Source organism: Physeter macrocephalus, chromosome 9, assembly GCF_002837175.3.
Source record: "Physeter macrocephalus isolate SW-GA chromosome 9, ASM283717v5, whole genome shotgun sequence".
NCBI lineage: Eukaryota > Metazoa > Chordata > Mammalia > Artiodactyla > Physeteridae > Physeter > Physeter macrocephalus.
The window spans coordinates 98,704,951-98,727,356 of NC_041222.1; the positions used below are offsets into that span (position 1 = coordinate 98,704,951).

Genomic DNA, 22,406 nt, shown 5'->3' on the forward strand with positions numbered 1-22,406 from the left:
CACCATCATTAAAGCAACTTGTCATGGTTCAATTATAGTGTTGCTTTTTCCCTCAGTGCTATGTAAATAAAAGAAAGATATGTCCTAACAATAGTATTGTAGAGTCAATGAATTATTTTACACTATTTTTCACAGTTAATGATTATTTACCATCATTTTAACCAATTTCTTTGTTCACCAATCCTTCTTGTATCCCATTTCTTGGGTTCAATTCCCTTTTTCCTGAAATACATCCTTTAGTCTACTTCCTTTAAATGGTGTTCAAAAGGTAAACTCTTAGTCATTATTAGTCTGGAAATTTCTTAATTTTGAATTTACTCCTCAACAGTGATGGTGGTGGAATTATAGGGTAGCAAATTACCTTAGAACGGTAAAAATACGAATCCAACTGTCTTCTGGCATCTATCATAGCTGATGAGAAATCTGCTGCCAGTCTAACTGGTAATCCCTTATAGGTTGCTATTAAAATCTATTTGCCATTGATGTTTTGATCATTCATTAAGATGTACATTGGTATGATTTTTTTTGGGGGGGGATTATACTTCTAACATATAAAGACTCATCTTTGACAACTGTGAAAAACACTGTCAGTCATTATCATTTTGAATACCATTTCTCCTCCATTCTTCCTAGTTTCTACTAGTGGAATGCCTATTAAATATTCATTGTAATGGTTCATTTTACTCTCTGTCTCTGTAACTAAATTATCCTTTCATATTTTGCTTTTTTAGCCCTGTACAGTGCATTCTGGATACTTTCCTCAGCTCTATCTTAATTTGCTAATTCTTTCTTATTGGTGTCAAGTCTGCTATTTAACTCAACTTTTCAATGACTGCTTTTCATTTCTAGAAGTTCTCTTTAAATAGCATCTTGTTCTTTTCATAGGTTTGATATCTTCATATATGTCTTTGATCATTTTAACGTTTTAATTTTAGAATCTCCATCAGATTGTACAATTGTCTGAAGTTCTTGGGAGTCTTGTTATGTTTGCTGATTCTAAGCCATGATGGATTTCATTACTGTTGTTTTAAAATTCTGGATGGTGAGCCCATCTTTGGTGGGGCTACATCTGTGGGGATTTTATGTAGAACAGGTTGAGGCAGGTCCCCAAGAAATACCTTGAGATCAATCTTTAAGTTGATTTCTCAGCTTGAATATTCGTACTTATAGGGGAGCATACAAATCAGACTTTCACACTCTCAAAGCACTGGCACAAGCTCCTTGCACAGACAATCTTCCTTATTGACCTCTTAAGCAAGCAAATGGTATTTTTCTAGTACTCCTTTCATATGTAGCTCTTGGGGGTTTCTGATTACTGATTTTGAAAAGTATTTCTGAATATCACAACTATTACTAAGAAGACTCACATTATGACCTCAGATTTCAGCAAATCTAACACTTAAAAAGCTGCTATGAACACAAAATGACAACCAGCCAATCTAGCCTCATAGAAATCTTCAAAAGCAGTATGAATTACTGTAAACTTCAGAAAAACAAAACCAAACCACAAAACACAAAACAAAACAACAACACAAGAATTTGGCAAATCAACTATATCTCATTAAAAAAATAAAGAATTTGGCAACTTAGTACATTTGGTAAATTTGGCAATTTCATCATATGGCAAATTCAATTTTAGTGAAATGCCTTTGAGAAATATTTAAGTCTGTCTTTTGCAGAAAGAACCATGGACTAAAACATCATATATGTTCTCTTTCCTAGTCTTATTTAAAATAATTATAATATACATAGTTATTATGATATGGTATTCATTAAATGTCAGGCACTCTGCAAGAACTCTACACTTAATTTCTTTAATCCTCCCAGGAATGCTATGAGGTAGGAACTATATTCCCATTTTACAGAGGAAAAAAATGAAGCACAGAAATTATGAGGTCCCAAAGCTGTAAAGGCTGTGCCAGGACTTGAACCCAGGCAAATGAGATCCAGAGAGTGTACACTTCACCACCACAGCATGCTATGCTACACAGAGAGAAAGGAATTGTCAGAGACTAAGACTAAGAAAAATTTGCAGAGATGATGTGCTCTAAAAGGCCATACTTTGAGTTGATAAGAATATAGACTGAAATTTATAAGCTAGTGAACAAAGAAAATTAGTTAGCTGGCTAATATAAGGTAAAGCAAAGATTAAATTATTAAATATGTCTGCAATCCATCATAAGCAGTAATTTTCTTTTGTTAGGTTTTCCCTTCCATTCAAAAAAAGAAACAAACCAAAAAAAAAAGTGATAAGATTCTCTCACTCTAAAGCAGTTTTACTGCTGAAACTACCTTTAAATATCTGTAATGTAACCTATAACCTTTAGGTTGAGTTAATGCCAAAAGCTCTTTAATCTTGTTCAGGAGAATTGTACATACCATAAAGGAACTCTTTTACAGGCAAGAGTGTTAATGAAGTAAGTTGTAAATGACATCACCATTTTTTTCCTGTTTTTCTCCTTTTTCTATTTAATCAACACATATATTCACTGTGGAGACCTATGAACAGAGAAAAGAGGTTCAGTTTTCTTTTCTCTCTGGCAGTGGAATAGACTTTGGTTTTTTCTGATTCAAATACAACATTAAAAAGATACGTCTAGCAAATTGATTTTTTTTTTTTTTTTTTTTGCAGTATGCGTGCCTCTCACCACTGTGTCCTCTCCCGTTGCGGAGCACAGGCTCTGGACGTGCAGGCTCAGTGGCCATGGCTCACAGGCCCAGCCGCTCTGCGGCATGTGGACATTAAAAAGATACGTCTAGCAAATTGATTTTTTTTTTTTTTTTTTTTTTGCAGTATGCGTGCCTCTCACCGCTGTGTCCTCTCCCGTTGCGGAGCACAGGCTCTGGACGTGCAGGCTCAGTGGCCATGGCTCACAGGCCCAGCCGCTCTGCGGCATGTGGGATCCTCCCGGACCGGGGCATGAACCTGTGTCCCCTGCATCGGCAGGCGGACTCTCAACCACTGCACCACCAGGGAAGCCCTAGCAAATTGATTTTTATGTAATGCTTTTGCGTCCTGGCACAACATTAGAAAACCTATCAGCATAATTCACACATAAATGAATATAGGGAAAAACAAATCTTAAAAGATTCCGAAAATGTATTTAAATTACTCAACATCCCGGAGCCTGTGCTCCGCAACGGGAGAGGCCACAACAGTGAGAGGCCCACGTACCGAAAAAAAAACAAAAAACAAAACCTCAACATCAATTCAAAGGCAAAAACTCTTACCAAACTATAAATAGAAAAATATTTCTTTAATCTGATAAAGGGTTCTAGCCAAATCCTACATCATAGTTGATGATGAAGCATAAGAAACAGTTCCCTGAATGTCAGAACAAAAGGATACCCACTATGACTGATTAAATTTAATACTATACTGGAAATGATATATAATGCAATAAGACAAGAAAAATAAAGGATGAAATGATTAGAAGTGAAGAAATAAAATGTCACTGTCCACAGATGATATTATTAGAAGACATTCGGAAGGAAACCTATTACAACTAATACTAGAGTTCATCAAGACTGCTAGATAGAAAAAAATCAATGTACAAAAATTGAGTTCTTACATGCCAGCCACGAATGATCAGTAAAAGTAATAAGAATTAAAATGAGAATACCATTCATATGGCAAAAAATTAAATGTATCATAAAATAAAAAAGAAGTATAAAATCATATAAAAACTTTAAAAAAACCTATAAAACACTCCTTAAAAATAACGTTAATTGGAAAGGAAAATAAACTGTTGCTAAAAATAGAAATAAATAGGTGAGAGAGATTAAGAGGTTCAAACTTCCAGATGCAAAATTAATGAGTCATGGATTTGAAATACACAGTGTGGAGAATATAATCAATAATTATGTAATATCTTTGTATGGTGACAGACGGTACTAGACTTATCATGGTGATCATTTTGAAATATATAGAAATACTGAATCACTATGTGTGTAATGCGAACTAACAGTTATAGGTCAATTATACTTCAAAACAAACAAACAAACAAACTCATAGAAAAAGAGATCATATCTGTGGTTACCAGAGGTGGGGGTGGGGGGAGGAGGAATTGGATGAAGGTGGTCAAAAGGTACAAACTTCCAGTTATAAGATAAGTAAGGGGCTTCCCTGGTGGCGCAGTGGTTGAGGATCCACCTGCTGATGCAGGGGACACGGGTTCGTGCCCCGGTCCGGGAAGATCCCACATGCCGCGGAGCGGCTGGGCCCGTGAGCCATGGCCGCCGAGCCTGCGTCTCCGGAGCCTGTGCTCCGCAATGGGAGGGGCCATGGCAGTGAGAGGCCCGCGTACCACACACACACACACAAAAAAGATAAGTAAGTACTAGGAATATAATGTATAACATGATAAATATAATTAACACTGCTCTATGTTATATATGAAAGTTGATAAGAGAGTAAATCCTAAGAGTTCTCATCACAAGGAAAAAAAAATTTTTCTATTTCTTTAATTTTATACCTATATGAAATGATCAGTGTTCACTAAATTTACTGTGGTCATCATCTTGTGATATATGTAAGTTAAATCACTATGCTGTACACCCTAAACTGATACAGTGCTGTATGTCAATTATATCTCATTAAAACTGGAAGAAAAAAGGTAAAAAACAAAGGGAAACTTAGCTAAAAAAAAAAAGACTCTGAGACAAATAAAAGGTGAGAGAATTCATTGCCAACAGACTGTGTTACAAAAATGTTAAGGAAGTTCTTTAGAAAGAAGGAATATTATAATAGAATCTACAAAAAAAAAGTGAAGAACTCTAAAAATGGTGAAAATAAATGAAAATATAAAAAGCTACTTTTCTTTTAAAAATTGTTTAAAAACATAATTAACTGTCTAAAGGAAAAATGGTAACAACGTATTGTGGAATTTATAACATGTATAAAAATCAAATGTGTAAGCACCACAGCACAAAGAATGGGAGGGAGGACTTGGAAGTACACTGTTGTAAGGTTCTTACAGTGAAGTGAGCCAATTCCTTAAAATAAATCTCTCTACTTAAAAAAAAAAAAAAAAATCAGTTCTCACTAATCTGCTTCTTATGGAAATTAAGAATCATATGAAAGAGTCAAGGGCTATGATTAGCTAAAAATATTAAAGAACAATGATTAGAGAGGATTTAAGTTTTCCGGTATTACAACTTACTATAATGTAATTAACAGTAGGATGTTGCACTAAGATAGCTAATGGACCAACGGAAAAGGAATAAACAGTCCAGAAAAGAGGCACATACATGTCTAGGACATATGATAAAAGTATCACTGTCAACATATGGTGCTGGGAAAGTTTGTAACCCATTTGGAAAAAATTACTTCACACCACACAAAAAAATTAATTCCAGATGACTTAAATACTTAAGATATGAAGACAGGGGCTTCCCTGGTGGCGCAGTGGTTGAGAGTCTGCCTGCCGATGCAGGGGACACGGGTTCGTGCCCCGGTCTGGGAAGATCCCACATGCCACGGAGCGGCTAGGCCCGTGAGCCATGGCCACTGAGCCTGCGCGTCCGGAGCCTGTGCTTCTCAACGGGAGAGGCCACAGCAGTGAGAGGCCCGCGTACCGCAAAAAAAAAAAAAAAAAAAAAAGAGGAAAATACCTTATCACTCTGGGATAGTGGAGAATTTCTTAAGAGACAAGAAGCACAAACTAGAAGACAAAGATTCATATATTTGACTATGGTACTTTAAAAATCTTCAAAAGACACCATTAACAGAGTGAAAACACAAGCCAGAGATTGAGAGAAGATATCCCCATTATGTGTTATTAAAAAAAGCATTGGGAACCTATTCAGTATAAAAAGCTCATACAAATCAACAACAATAAAAAGATTTAAAAACTCAACAGAAATGGACTTCCCTGGCAGTCCAGTGGTTAAGACTCCGCGCCTCCACTGCAGGGGGCATGGGTTGGATCCCTGGTTGGGGAAGTTTGGCATGCTGCGCAGTGCGGCCAAAAAGAAAAAAAAAACAAAAACCAAAAAACCCCAACAGAATGGGAAAACAAGAGTGGTCAAAAAATAAAGATATAAAGAACTCAGTATCATTAGAATCAAGGACATGCAAAATAAGACAACAGTTGATAGGCTAAATAAGACAATGTAGATAGGCTAAAATTAGACTAATAATACAATGTATTGGAAATATGTAGTCAAAATGTAGTATAAATTGGTACAATCATTCTGGAGGATAATTTGGCAATACCTAATAATACTGAATATACACACACCTTAACATATACTAAACTAATAAAAGCACATATGGGTATGATACATGTCAACTTGAAGAAAGTAGTAACCTCTGGAGAGGGAGGAAAAGTAAAGGTTGGGGATCTTAGCTTTAGATACAATTTATGTCAAAGGCGGGGAGGGGAGGAAGGAGATCTGATCTAAAAACTAAAAAAAAAGGCAAACTATTAACATCTATTTAATGTTAGTAATGAGGCTAAGAGTGTCTTTTCTGTGTGGTTATCAGACACCTCTCTGCAGACATTAGAATTATGTAACTATACCTTTCCTACTATTGTCAAAATTTGTAGTGCTCTTTTCCTTATGACAAAAGTCTCATGGTACAAAAATAAAATCTAAGAGATCTTAATGGATATTTTAGTATTAGTATAGCATTTGCTAGGTATACTTGTTAATTTTCAAGGAACTACTAGTGATAATAGTTCATGATTTTCATTTTGATACTATATGTGTCCTGATGCAAAGTGAACAACACTTACAACTACTGACATGGCAATGGAAATGAAATAAAGTGAGACTGCTACCTCATGATTCAACAAGATATTGCCTTGGAGGAAGGAAAGAAACAAAACTAACTCCCAGATTTTGTCTAAATTCTTGAGATTACGTTAGTAACTTTAATAAACTCCTTGATGCTTTCTAGTCTTTTGTAGTTTGGCAAAACACTTCTCTAACAAGATTCAGCAAAGCTTTTTAATTTTATGAGAAGATTTTCAAATGATATTGATAATTATCTGATTACCAGAAATGTTATATTAATATGATAGTTTTATCTATAAAACATACATATGCATAAAAATACACATCAAAGCTGACACTTGAAAGGGAATTCTAAAAATAAACCCTTGCTTAGAAAGGAGTAGGAATTGAAAATATCATTGTATGAATTACCTTCACTAACAATAAGAATTATCGACAAATATTTTCTATCCAATATTTAATTAGCTCTTACCCCAAAACTGAGCGAAGTAAATACTATCGATACCAATTCAATTGTCAAGGCCCAAGGTCACCCAGTTAATAACAAACTGATTTTGCACTCAAATGAGTACAAGTTCCAAATACTTTCTCTTAAATCATTCCACTAATATGTTAGAAAGAAGAAAAACTATAACAGTGTATTATACTAAGAGCAACAGATTTGATATGGATAGGATAGTTGGATAGAAAAAAAAAATCCAAGAATCTTAGCAATAAAAGTGACTATAGTTTTTTCTAGTCATCTTTTTTTTGCGGTACGCGGGCCTCCCACTGCTGTGGCCTCTCCCGTTGCGGAGCACAGGCTCCGGACGCGCAGGTTCAGCGACCATGGCTCACGGGCCCGCCGCTCTGCGGCATGTGGGATCTTCCCAGACCGGGGTACGAACCCGTGTCCCCTGCATCGGCAGGCGGACTCGCAACCACTGCGCCACCAGGGAAGCCCTCTAGTCATCTTTTTAAACTTCTCCCTCAATATTGTTTCCCTGTTGAACCACTACCTAACCCCTGTTAGGTTACTTCTAAGACAGACAGCTTGGAACAGACCAAGAAAGGAGAGCATTCAATTAGTTAATTAAGACTGCCGACAGTCATTTCCATATCCCTGAGAAGTTGTATGCTAGTATATTTTAACATTTAAAAAATGTGGCATTTCCTAATGATAGTCATTTAAAAAACAACAACAACAATTTGACTTGTTAAGGTGGGGGAAGTGAATTGACTTTTTAAAAAAAATTTATTTATTTATTTTTGGCCACGTTGGGTCTTCAATGCTGTGCGCGGGCTTTCTCTAGTTGAGCGGGGGCTACTCTTCCTTGCGGTGCTCGGGCTTCTCATTGCCATGGCTTCTCTTGTTGAGAAGCACGGACTCTAGAGCACAGGCTTCAGTAGTTGTGACACACAGGCTTGGCTGCTCTGTGGCATGTGGGATCTTCCCGGATCAGGGCTCAAACCTGTGTCCCCTGCATTGGCAGGAGGATTCTTAACCACTGCGCTGCCTGGGAAGTCCCTAACTTTTCTTAAAAAAACTATTAATTACTTAATTAATTCGTTTATTTATTTGGCTGCGCTGGGTCTTAGTTGCGGCACGCGGGATCTTCACTGCGGTGTGCGGGATCTTTAGTTGTGCCATATGGGAATCTTTCAGCTACAGCATGCAGGCTCTTAGTTGTGGCATGTGGGATCCCTGTCCCTGTCCAGGGATTGAACCTGGGCCCCCTGCATTGGGAGCACAGAATCTTAACCACTGGACCACCAGGGAAGTCCCATGATAAAGTCATTTTAAGTTTTCTTTTTTAAATTTAGTTTTAGTTAGATCTTCTGAACATACTTAAAATTTCCTCAATAACTGAATCAAGTATCAGCTTTTAATTTAAAGTTTAATTAATTAAAATAAAATAGAATTTTAAATTCTATTGTTTAATAGTCACATGCAACTGATGGATTCTGTATAGGATAGGGCAATTCTAGAAAAAGAGAGGGAAAGTTAGGCAAAGATTTCTTAGATTAGATAAAGAACAAGAACATGAAAAGAAAACCTATAAATTGAACTTAATCAAAATTTAAAACTTCTTCAAAAGACACCCTTAAAACGAAAGGTAACTCAGAGATTGGGAGAAAATATTTACAAAACACGTATCTGATAAAGAACTTGAAAACAGAAAATTAAAAAGAATTCTTACAACTCCAGCCAAAGTAAAAAACAAATAAATCGGGCTTCCCTCGTGGCGCAGTGGTTAAGAATCTGCCCACCAAGGCAGGGGACACGGGTTCGAGCCCTGGTCCGGGAAGATCCCACATACTGCGGAGCAACTAAGCCCGTGCGCCACAACTACTGGGCCTGCGTTCTAGAGCCTGTGAGCCACAACTACTGAAGCCCGAGCGCCTAGAGCCTGTGCTCTGCAACGAGAAGCCACTGCAATGAGAAGCAACTGCATTGCAACAAAAGTAGCCCCCGCTTGCCACAACTAGAGAAAGCCTGCATGCAGCAACAAAGACCCAACACAGCCAAAAATAAGTAAATAAATTTATTAAAAAAAAAACACAAATAAATTCAATGTTAATACAAGAAGGTAGTTCCCTGACCCTTGATTTCAGATTTTTGTGTTTATCAGAAGAGCCTCATTTTTCCTCATTGATTGATTTAATGTAACGATTTTTAACTTAGAAAATAAATTCACATTAATAAAATATGATTTTTTTTAACTAGAAGTTTTTTGTTTTTTAAAATTTCTTTTATTTATTAATTTATTTATTTTTGGCTGTGCTGGGTCTTTGTTGCTGTGCAAGGGCTTTCTCTAGTTTCCACTCTCATCGCGGTGCGCGGGCCTCTCACTGTCGCGGCCTCTCTTGTTGTGGAGCACGGGCTCCAAACACGCAGGCTCAGTAGTTGTGGCTCACGGGCCTAGCTGCTCCATGGCATGTGGGATCTTCCCAGACCAGGGCTCGAACCCGTGTCCCCTGCATTGGCAGGCAGGCAGACTCTCAACCACTGCGCCACCAGAGAAGCCCTATCATTTTTATCTGTTTTATAAAAAAAGAATTCTTACAACTCAACAACAGCACAAACAATGCAGTAAGAATGGGTAAAATATGTGAGGAGGCATTCGCTGAAGAAGACATATGGATGGCAAATGAAGAGATGCTAAACATGAGTCCTTAGAGAAATACCAATTAAAACCACAGTGAGGTACCACTACACCCTTACAAGAAGGGTCAAAACTAAAGACTGACAAGTGCTGGCAAGGATGCAGAGCAACTGGAAATCTCTAACATTACCAGTATAATGCTTTTGAGAGTCATCCTTGTTGTTGCGTATATCAATAGCCCACTTTTTTTTTTTATTGCTAAGAAGTATTCCATTGTATGGATGTACCATAGATGCTTACTGATAACATCCACAAGCTGATGGACATTTGGGTTGTTGTTTTCAGTTTTTGACAATTATGAATAAAGCTGCCATAAATATTCACATACAGATTTTTGTAGAGGCATACAATTTCATTTCCCTTGGGTAAATATTTAAGAGTGGAATTGCTAGGTTATATATGTTTAACTTTTAAGAAACTACTGAACTGTTTTCCAAAGTGAAAATTTATTTTTAGCTTAAATAAACCAGAGTCAGATCTTAATGCTGAGCTGTACACCATAGCATCCAACATCTCCTTTAACCTAGTCATAAAGCATTAGTTCTAACTCTGCCTCTAAATTAGTGTTAATCCAAACGAATCCCTAAATTCTTTGGGCCTCAAATTTCTTCTGAAGAAATTTGAAGAAGTCTCTGAAGAGACTTGAGTAGATTCTTCCTCTTTCTCTCTTTCTTTCTCTCTCTCTCCCCCTCCCCCCACTCTCTCTCCTTCCTTTCCCTTCCTTCCTTTCTCTTTCTTTCCCTCTCTTTCTTTCTCTCTTTCTTTCCTTCCTCCCACCCTCCTCCCTCCCTCCCTCCCTCCCTTTCTCCCTCCCTCCCTCCCTTCCTTTCTTTCTTTCTTTCACCGCACCATGGGGCATGTGGGATCTTAGTTCCCTGACCAGGGATAGAAACTGTTACCCCTGCAGTGGAAGCGCAGATGCTTAACCACTGGACCGCCAGGGGAGTCCCGAGTAGATTATTTCTAAGCTCTCTTTTAACACAAAAATATTGTCTCTCATTATTCTATCATTTCACTGGGTCAACCAAAACTCCTTGGTCTTTTATATAATCAGTCAAGACGTATCTATGCCACTGTGTTCTTTTACAACTAGCTCTATGCAAATAAGAAATTACATGAGTTATAAGATGGAAGGAATTCTAAGATAATCTAGTCCAAATACCTCTTTTAAAAATGAGGAACCAAGCTCTTCCAAGGCTTGTGAACTTTTCTCTGCACCTACACACCTGAGTATACCGCCATCGATAACTATAGCTTGCTAGGAGACACACCACGCCCTAACAGGGTATATAAGAAGTGTGGGAGGGAAGGGGAAAGCACACTCTGTGGAGAATCCCTGCCTGATACCACAGCATCCTGAGTTAAACCGGCTTCCACTGAGCCAAATCTGCCTAATTTGGAACTATTACCCCTGCTAAGAATTTTGGGCCAGGCCCTCCAACACTCAGAGATTTCTATAGATACATTTCAATTTTATTTGGTAATCTTTCACGTTCTTCTACTTTGTCTCTTGATTCTATCTTGCAGGAGAGCTGTTAAAGGTGCCAATCGCACTCACTGTCACACTGACTACACAGCTGGATAAAATAGAGGGATAATTTTCCACTTGAGCAGCAAATCTCTAGCATGCATGGTGAACACAGAGAAGCCACTTTCTGGTTGGAGCGTGGCTAAACATCACCCACAGCTGGGTAACTAACACTTATGGCTGCTCCCTCTTGCTTATCCTGTCCTCTGACTTGGCTTTCCATGAAAATGAGTAAAGAAGGAGAGAGTCGTCATAAAAAGCAACACCCCCCCTGCCCCCATCCCCAATAGAAGCTCACGAAGGGTGGGAGTGTTGACAGTAAGTATTAAGGGTGAGGGAGGGAAAATAGGGGTTGGTTTGGGAACAAACATTGTTGGCTGTCTCTCTACGCTGAGAGAAAATGCTCTCTCCGCACACTAGCACAGGATAAAGAAACTGATCATGAGGATGTGGGGAAATGGAAACTCTCATTTACCTCTGTTGAGGGAAAAGGAAAGAGCGTCTGAAGAGCAATAGTGAATCAAAATTTAAAATGTGCATACATAGCAATTTTACTTAAGGAATTGACACGAAGCAAACACCCAGATGAGTGCAAAAAAATGTAAATAAAAATGTTCTCTTCAGTATTGTGTGGGATAGTAGGGAATGGAAACCAAAATGCTCAAAAGCAGAATAATAAATCCATACAACGTAATACTATAAAAAGATTCAAAATGAGCTCACGAACATTCAAAATGGAAAGGCTTATAACAGAAAGTTGTCTCATTATCTGTATTCCCCTCTGCCCTTTCACAGGAGAACCCCAAATCTCAGCTGGAATTATGGCCACCTGGAATAGAGATTTCCCAGTCTCTCTTGCAACGAAATGTAGTCATGTAACTAAATTCTGGCCAAAAAGAATATATTGAAGTCTGTGTGCAACTCTGAGAAATAATCAGAGGGAAGGGGCATGCCTTTCCCTGTCCCTTCCTCCTTCCTGCTGACTAGAAAAAGGATCTGATGGCCTGAGCTGGTCAACTCACATTGGATCACAAACAGTAAGGCATATATTGAAGATGGTGGGGCAGCAAGCTAGCAGGAGACCCTGGGTCTCTAATGGTCACAGACCTGGACTCTTTACCCCCGGACTTGCTTTGTAAGAGAGAAACAAACATCTAAACTGTTACACCATGGTTACTTCAGGCTTCTTATCACTCAGAGCTGAATCTGATCCTAACAGATTTATAGCCTTACAGCGACTAAAGGATATCGGTGCACACATCCATCATAGGAGATTACATACCAAAATGTTACACAGTGATTACTCTAGGTGGTGAGATTACAGGTGATTTTTGTTTTCTTCTTTATATCTTTCCATTATATTCAGAAAAAAATTTATGAGTATGTATTGGTTCTATAATAGAGCTATTTTTATTTTGAGAAAAGCATTCTAAAACTTCAAGTGAATTAAAGAAACAAGTTTTCTTTTATTTAGTCCTTTAAAGAACTCTGATAGTTTAGTCGGATGGATTTCTTTATAAAAGAAACCATGTTGTCTCAGCTGACATCTCCCAGTGAATGGCGGCAGCTTGCCTAGCCCAGAAATAGGTTTTGCCAGGCTGAGTATCTCAGGGTCCCCTCAAGAACACTCCAAGGAGATGGTAATCCCACAGGCACTTTGCCAGTCCTCCACCAGGTTGCTGTGTACAGCTGGGTGACACAGTTTAACCAACAAGGCAACAATTTCATCCTTCAAAACTTTCAGGTCAACAAAATGTTGAGTTATAGAAGCCAGACACGAAAGAGAACACACTCAGATGCATAACTAGGTAAAAATTCATCAAACTGCACACACACTTGAAATTTATGTTAGTTTTACTATCTGAAAATGTTATTTCAAAAATACCCTGAGGACAGCATCACAGTTTCTAATGGTTTCTCTCTACTCAACCTGTTGATGTGACCAAGTATATTCTACGCATTTAGCAGGTCTGCAGGAATGGGGCTCCCCAACTCTTTCTCAGTAAAGGTGAACGTCAAGGAATCAATGAGGGTGTCTGTTCTCTTCTTTTTCCTATCTGGGCACTCTTCGTACATGGCGCCCAACAACTGGTCCCACTGATTCTCTGGATCCCTTTCACTTTTTGATGTATTTATTAATTCTGTTACTGTTTATGGGGTCCGTGTAAGGTGCTTAGAAAAATCTTGTCCTAAGTAGGTAATTCTGACTTTGATTTACTCTGATGCATTTGCTAAGCTCCCTAATGCTTCTTGTTTTGATTATTTTCACTTTAAAAAATATTTTCTGTAACTGCAATGAATCATACGTTTTGATTTCACATTCCAAAGTTTTTAAGTGTGTAAAATATAGTTCTAACTCCTTTGTCCTAGATTTCAGAAGGGATGAATTTAAAGGCTCTAGGTGTTTAAAATTCTTAAACTTCCCTGAAACTTTTTCTTAAAAAAAATCCTTATTTTTTTTACTTCTCAAACTGCTAAGTCTTATATTCCAAGTCCACCACTGTGGCTTCAATCTACCTTTCTAACTTTCGTTCCTAATACACTCAGCAAGGTCCCAACTGCAGTGAGGTAGAGCTCCAATCACACGTACAAACCTTTCAGATGTTAACAACACACATATAATAAAAATGTTGATATTCTAAAGTAATGAATTAGGAGAATGTGAGAAGACAGAAATGTGTCTATTTTTGTACACACTGCTACAGAGCAAAAACCATATAAAGTGCATATGCACATTATGGGAAAACTGAACACCTCACTTCCAAATCTTTTTAAAAACCACTCTATTGAAGTGTGACTGACATGTGAAAAGATGTATGTATTTAATGTAAATAAGTTGCTGAGTTTGGGGATAAGTATATATCCATGAAACCATCACCACCATCAAGTTTATAAACGTATCCATCATCTCTCAAAGTTTCCTCTCACTCCTACTATTATTATTACTATTTTGTGGGGGGGGCGGGTGGCAGGGAAGAGGGTAGGAACCATGAATATAATCCAAATCCTTCTAAATGTAACTGTTCCATCTACCTGGAATAAGACCATCATGTTCCTCCTCCGACGTATTTGTCAGCCAAGGTACTTTCCAAGGCCAGCTCAAATTTTACTTCTCTAGGAAACTTTGATTCTCTGGTTGGAATTCATCTTTCATAATCCTGATCTTACTATTGCCTTTATCACAGTCTGTTACTAAAACCACATATACTCAGTCACATACATCAATAGTATACACAATACACTTACCTATGGTTTGTTGAATAGTGAGTTACTGAGAGGTAAGGTCTATGTCTTACTCATTTTTAGTTTGCTCCACAGCACCGAGTAGGTTTTGTACCAGATAGGCATTTAATAACATTCATTGGCTATACAATTAGAGCCAAACAATGGATTTTGGATACGGCTTCTCTTATCTGTTAGTTTTAACTATCACACAGTTATTCATCAACAGTTTCTTCCTATTGGATCTATGAAGCTTGACTCAAATACAGTTCAAAATAAATAAGCCACTGCCTAGGGCTCTGAATTCCTTTTTGTTTCTACAGATTTTTTTTTTTTTTGGTGTGGTAATGTTTATTTTAACAGATAATTTGTTTACATTTCTTGCCTTTATCAGGCCTGTCTCTTAAGTACAAAAAGAGAGAAACTATTTCTGGCTCTTCTGTTTTCCCAAGGAAACCTTGCAATTTTCTGTTAAGGTCATAGAAGTCTTTTACTTCTACAAGTCTGCTACGTACCACCTAAGACTTCAAGTTATAAAAACCACTGTTTTCTCAAAACTCTGGAAATGGCTTGCAAGATATAATTAACTGCCTAGAACAAACAATACAACACAAATAGATCTTCCTCTTAGAAAATAACTTACTGTTGGGCTATGTGAAACAATCTCACTTTTTTTAGTGAATAGAAAATTTTGGAGCAAGAAAGCAGTTGTAGTATGTAAATTAAAATATACAAAAATTTCAAGCCAGAAGTCAATGTAACAGTGCCATGTTGAGTTCAAGCATCATGTCCACTCACATCAGAAATAGAACACAGATGTCTACGACCACCACTCCTGTTCCAAACTATTCTGGAAGTATAAGCCAATGTAATTACACCACAGGAAAAAAAAATGAGGTTAAAAAAATTATCTGCAAAGTTATATACCTAAAAACCTAAGAGAATTAAATGGAAAGACTACTAAACATTAAAATAAGAAAGTTCAGCATAGGGCTGTGTAGGGAATGCAAAAAAGAAATACCCTTCTTATAAGTAAACAATGTAGGAAAAGATTCCAATTACAGTAACAACCAAAAAGATATGCTTAAAAAATGGTTTAAATAAAGGAAAAGACACTTCTTGTTCTTAGATAGACTCAATGATATGTTGAAAGAAATAGTCAATTCTATCCTTAAATTTTGTAAATTTAACCTGATTCCAAGCAAAATATGAAAAGGATTTTATTGGAAACTAATAATTCTAAATTTTATATGAAAAATAAAGGAGAGTAGTCTGGAAAATTCTGAAGTGAGGAACAATGAGTGGGAACAAGTACTACAAGATATTAAAATACACTCTAGAGCTACAGAAGGTAAAATAGTTTAGCAGTGTAGTATTAATAGATCAAGTAGGGAAGAAGAGAGATGAAAAGGAAATGGAAATATAGGTGCTTTTCTACACATATGAAAAGATGTTCCACGTCTTATACATAATGAGAGAAAAATAACATAAAAAAGTATAATGACATACCATTTTTTTCACTTTCCCAGGAGAAAAAAATAAGACAGCTTGATGATAACACTGTAGTGGTGAGTTGGGATATGCTGCTGGCAAGGGTGTAATCTGCCAAGTCGCGATGTGGGCATTTTTGGCAATAAAATGAAATAAAAAATGCCTATGCCCTTTGACATATATGCTACAGATATACTTATAAAAATGCTCACAAAAGAGATTATCTATGTGACGTGATTTCTAATTGCTAAAGACTGGAAACAACCTCATGCTCACAGAGGAAGGTTTGGTTAGATATATTATAGTATACCTAAATAACACTGTGCAACTGACTTTTTTTCTAGCAATAGTTTGAACATATTTTTGAGCCGTGCTGACACTAATTTCACATGTTACGTATTATATTAGCAACAAAAACCATGCCCTAAACTTTAAGTAACAATGAATGATACTCAAATAGTTGGGAGGGATGTATGTGGAGGAAGGAGAACTCTACCTTCCAGCCTAACATCCATGATTCTAAACTCCTCCTTTAGACAATGAAAAGACAAAGTGTCCATTACAAATATTAAAAAAAAATTTTCTTTGAAAGGAGCACTGAAACTATTTCATTGTTTAGAATGAAAGTAACATTGAAAACAAATGACCCAGGATCTTGTTAAATGCAGACTCAATTAGGTGTGGATATGCTGTGTTTTATAAAATGAAGCTGTTCTAAATGTTGACATGAAATGATCTCTAAGATGCATTTCTAACTTAAAAAAGAAAAAGGAATATGCAAAACTAGTGTGGGCAGTATCTCACCATTTATGTAAAAAACAAAAAAGGGATGGAAATTACACACGTGTATATTTCCACGGAATATCTCTGAAGGATCCACAAGAACCTGACAACTGAGATTGCTCTTGGGGAGGAAGATAAAGGTGGCACAGGATCTTCTCTCTCTCTCTTTTTTTTAAAACCTGTGTACAGATTTTTTAAAAAATTAAACAATGTGCATGTATTACCTATTTTAAGAAACACAAAAAGATGCTCAACATCACCAATCATTAGGGAAATGTAAATCAAAACCTTACTGAGATACTACTTCACATCCATTAGGATAGCTATTACCTAAACGAACAAAGATAAAATGACAAGTGTTGATGAGCGGTGAAAATGTGGAGAAATCAGAACCCCTGTGCATCGCTGGTGGGAATGTAAAAAAATGGAAAACAGTATGTTGGTTCCTCAGAAAATTAAATTAGAATTACTGTATGATCCAGCAATTCAACTTCTGGGTGTATACCAAAAAAATTTGAAAGCAGAGACTTGAACAGATTTTTGTACATCCGTGTTCACAGCAGCTTTAGTCACAACAACCAAAAGGTGGAAACAACCCAAGTGTCTATTGACAGATGAATGTATAAAACATATGCGGTATACAACAGAATATTATTCAGCCTTAAAAAGGAAGGAAATTTTGACACAGGCTACAACATGGATGAACCTTGATGATATTATGCTAAGTGATGTCTGGAAATGGATGGTAGTGATGGCTGCACAACAATGTGAATGTAATGTCACTGGACTGTACACTTAAAAATGGTTAAAATAGTAAATTTTATGTTGTGTATATTTTATCACAATTTTTAAAAAAATCTAATGCACAAAGAGAAAATCTGAAGAGACCTATAGCAGGTAAAGAAATTGACTTAGTCATTTAAAAATCCTCCCAGAAAAGCCCAGGCCCAGATGGCTTCACTGATGAATTCTATCAAACATTTAAAGAGAAATACCAATTCTTCACACATACTCTTCTGGAATATAGAGGAGAGAACATTTCCCAGATCATTCTATGAGAACAATATTACTGATACGAAAGCCAGACAAAGACATCATAAGAAAACTACAGACCAATTTCTCTCATGAATATATATATATATATATATATATATATATATATATATATACATGCAAAAATCGTCAACAAAATATCAGCAAACTAAATCCAGCAATACCTACAAAGGATTCTACATCATGACCAACTGGGAATTATGCCTGGAATGCAAGATTGATTTAACATTAAAAATTCAACTAAGTTAATATACTTATTAATATAATAAAGGGCAAAAACCATATGATCATCTTGATACACAAAGGAAAAGCATTTGATAAAATCCAAGACCCATTCATGATAAAAATGGTCAACAAACCAGGAACAGAAGGAAACATCATCAACTTGATAAAGGGCAACTATGAAAAACCTACAGCTCATATTGTATTCAGTGGTGAAAGACTGAATGCTTTCTCCCTAAGATTGGGAAGGGGAAAAAAGACTGGCACCATTGCTTGCACCACTTCTATTCAATATTGTATTGGAGGTTCTAGCCAGTGTAATCATGAAAGACAAAGAAATGAAAACATGGAGAAATCAGAAATAAAAACTTATGTCCACACAATATTAATAGCCCCAAAGTGGAAACAATCCAGATGTCACCTGGATAAACAAAATGTGACATATTCCTATAGAATATTACTGAGCAATACATGCTACAACATGGATGAACCTCAAAAACATTATGCTAAATGAAAAGTCAGACACAGAAGACTGCATATTGCATGAATCAATTCATATGAAATGACCAGAAAGGGCAAATCTACAAGACAGAAGATTATTGGTTGCCTGGGCCTGGAGGTAGTTATGGGGATTGCTAATGGGCACAAGGGATCTTTCTGGAGTAATGAAAACATTCTAAAACTGGATTGTGGTGACTGTTGTATAACTCTGTACATTTACTAAAAGTCACTGCAATGTACCTTTTAAATGTTATGAGTTTTGTGGTATGTTAATTATACCTCAATAAAGCTATTTTAAAAATGTAAAGGGGCTTCCCTAGTGGCGCAGTGGTTGAGAGTCCGCCTGCCGATGCAGGGGATACGGGTTCGTGCCCCAGTCCAGGAGGATCCCACAGGCCGCGGAGCGGCTAGGCCCGTGAGCCATGGCCGCTGAGCCTGCGCGTCCGGAGCCTGTGCTCCGCAACAGGAGAGGCCACAACAGTGAGAGCCCCGCGTACCGCAAAAAAAAAAGTAACAATTATAATATCCTTTACATTATTAATACTACTTCTTGTTTACCTGTACTTTCATACACTGAAAAAACATATGAGAAGGAAGCCTTATTAAATCAGAACATCTGATTATGCCTTTCTCTATTTTACTGGAATAGAAAAATGCAGAAATACTACATTTAGGAAAATCCAATCTCTGCTTAGGCCATAAATCTGAAGAATAGATTATGCAAGACCTTTTATTATTCACATTCCCCCACCCCATTCATAAGCATGAGGGATGAAAAATAAACTGCACCTTAAGGGCAAAAAGGGTGTTAGTTTTACAATTCCTATTAAAGAATGGCTTTCTTGAACATCATCTATCTGATTATCTATCCTTGAGAGAGCTAAAGTTCATTCAGCTGTGCTTTCAATAAATTAAAATGTTTTAGACCCTTAGGGCATTTCCTTCAGCTATATGGTCAATCAGGGGCAATTTAAACTTCCTGTTTTCCTCACAGTAAAATTCCCACCATAGTTTAGTCTCGATCACCGAGCCCCTTGGGGCTTTCAAGCTAACTCCTTTCTCCTAGTCTTTCCTATTCCCCTTCATCTTCTGTTAGCATTCTTGCCTTTTCTCAGGATCTCGGCAAATTCTGACATCTGCCCTTCTGATTTAGCCCTTCCTGATACGCCAACTCCTAGCTTCATCTCACCAGTCATCCCTTTCCCTTCTGGGGGGCACGGGGGTCTCCTCTGCCATTTACACACACTTGACCCAGCTGCCTCTCCAATCTGCCAGACCCCATAATACTTATAATAACAACTACTGCTCCCACGCATCAGCATTTTCAAAGCAACACCAGAGGTTCTTTGAAAAATTCCTTTTAAAGATTCTCACGGCACCACTTTTTTATCTGAAGAAATCTGCTCCTATTTTTGGTACATTTTCCCACATCCATACATCACTACTGTAAGGACCTTTTACTAAATATAGCCAAAGTCTAAGAGACAAGAGGATGTGAGGATTGATGAAAGAAGATGGTTACATTAGTAAGACACATAGTAAGAGTAAAGAAACAGATGGCATCCCTGGCAAGAGTGGGGAAATGTATTCTCATACATTACTGGTAAAATGGTAAACCAGTGGGCAAATTGGCCATGTCTGTTACAATTTTAAGAAGGCATCTTCTAAGATACAATTAAATACATTTTGAACCATTATATTCAAAAACTACTTGAGCCAGGGCCCAACAATAGCACTACATCAGAAAGTTCACTGTAATACTGTTTGAACTGCACAGTAAGCCCGCTGGACTTTACGTTCCATAAAGGCAGAGAGTAAATCTGTTTTCTTCACTGGAATATACATAGTACCTTGGGTAATGCATAGCACAGAAGAGGCAGGTGTTCAGGAAGATCTGTTGAATGAATAAATGGATGATGATGACTGAAGAGCAGTTTACCCCTGGACCTCTGCTGGTATTCAGCAAGCCAGGAGAGAACTTTCCATTTGGAATGCTAGGTTTTACTGTGTCCTGTGGCCATGATGCACTCTTGGCCCTTGTCCTTCAAGTACACTTTGCGGATCATCAGAGCAAATGGCAGAGGGATTGAGTACGCAGAGTAAGCCAGTCACAAAACTAATGTGCTACCGCAGTTACAGGCAACGGCAGTGCTGTCATGCTTGTACCGTACGTCAGACTATATGTATTACATGCAAATATAAAATTTTCTTTTCAAGTCAACTGTTACTGAAAAAAACCTTGCTATATATTTTTTTTGCCTTAAGTATAAAAGATTTAATCTTCAGGGTAACCATTAGGACTCTGAAATGCCCAAGACTAAAATAGCCGGTTTCATCTGAGAGCACTACTGAACAATGTATGTGATTGGCCTTATGTCACTTTTCAGAGTTTGAGGAAACCATTCTAAAGGGATAAAAACCTATCACACTGAGGTGGTGATGATAAAACGTGACCTTTCTAAAACTTGAAATGATATTAAATCATAAAGACACACGAGGGCACTCTAATCAACCAGCAAAGAGAAACACTGAAAAGATAGTGAAATCAGGTTGACATTTTAACAATTGTACTGAAATAGGTGAATTAAGTCCTGGTAAAATTGTGAGTGTTTGTAATTTACAGCAAGAAATTTTCTGTTCCTGATCCAAAGCCTAAGAAGCTGAAAGGATTCTGTAAGTCTGAAAATTGCAGGAAGAATTCATCGCACTCAGATCCAAGGTGAGGATTAACCACACCCCTTTCTAATGATTTGTTAAACTGACCTTGGAGCAGGATTTGCCCCTTTCAAGCCAATATTTTCTTTATAATCTACAATTCCACTTGGTGCTTTACTTGTCCTCAGCTGGAAGTGGCCCATGAATCTACTGCTTTGCTCCATCTGTTCTCCTAAGAGACATGGTGAGTTAAAAGTTTGAGCCTCCCCGCCACCCCCCAAAGCCAGTAGTAATGAAACAGCATTTTCACAGAGGAGCATAGACCACCAAAGAATATACCTCAAGGCCTTCTTGAGGCTTTAAATTTGTAAATAAAACTACAGCATATACTTTCCTCCATCAAATTCAAAAAGTATAACGTAACAAGCGTTTAAGTGACCTTTCTTTCAGACCTTTAACAAGTGGGCCACAAGAACTGCAGAGAGCCCTGGATTCTGAGGCAATCAGGCTCATTCACTAAGGATTGTCATTCATCTTAAAGGCACATTCAAATTTGTGCCTCAGCAAAATTACAAATAATTCCCTGTCATCAATCTTTGGGGTCAAATGTAATAGAATGGAAAGTATTAAAACTTTGAATGCCAAAGGTATACTGTGGTTGCATAATAAAATCTTTGTTGACTGAATAAACTAGAAGATTCTCTCCATCACTGGAACTATCTATAGGAAGTATGACACACGACGCATTGTTGAACTGCTTCTTATCATTTTACTCATTTTAACCTTCATCTATTTTAATGACTAAATTCCTGGCCATGATGTTTCAAATTCAATTTCTGTCAATGTATTCGGTATTTTTAAATTTTTTTATTTTTGTCTCATGGTCTTTTGTTAAAGACCCGGGTGAATTCTAGTTTCTACCCTTTGTTGAATTTGGCCATGAGGGTGCACCCAATTAGGCTCAATCTATACTAAAAGCAGAACATGCTCTAAAATGTTCTAATTTAGAGGACACGTTTCTAATTTTCCTGTTCCTTTCAAAATTATTCTGATTAATTGAAGGT

At 37.2% G+C, this 22,406-nt stretch overlaps 1 protein-coding gene across 3 annotated transcripts in view; it reads right to left on the minus strand.

The window, feature by feature from the left end:
* Positions 1 to 22,406, minus strand: part of INTS9 (integrator complex subunit 9) — a 112,421-nt gene that overhangs the window by 86,340 nt on the left and 3,675 nt on the right. The window contains exon 2 of one of the 3 annotated variants that reach the window (XM_007115108.4): positions 2,380 to 2,499. The exons of the other annotated variants lie outside the window; for them this stretch is intronic. Within the exon in view, the coding sequence (XP_007115170.1) occupies positions 2,380 to 2,382 (3 nt within the window). The 5' untranslated portion in view covers positions 2,383 to 2,499. The remainder of the gene's footprint in view (positions 1 to 2,379; positions 2,500 to 22,406) is intronic. 3 annotated transcript variants of the gene reach the window in all.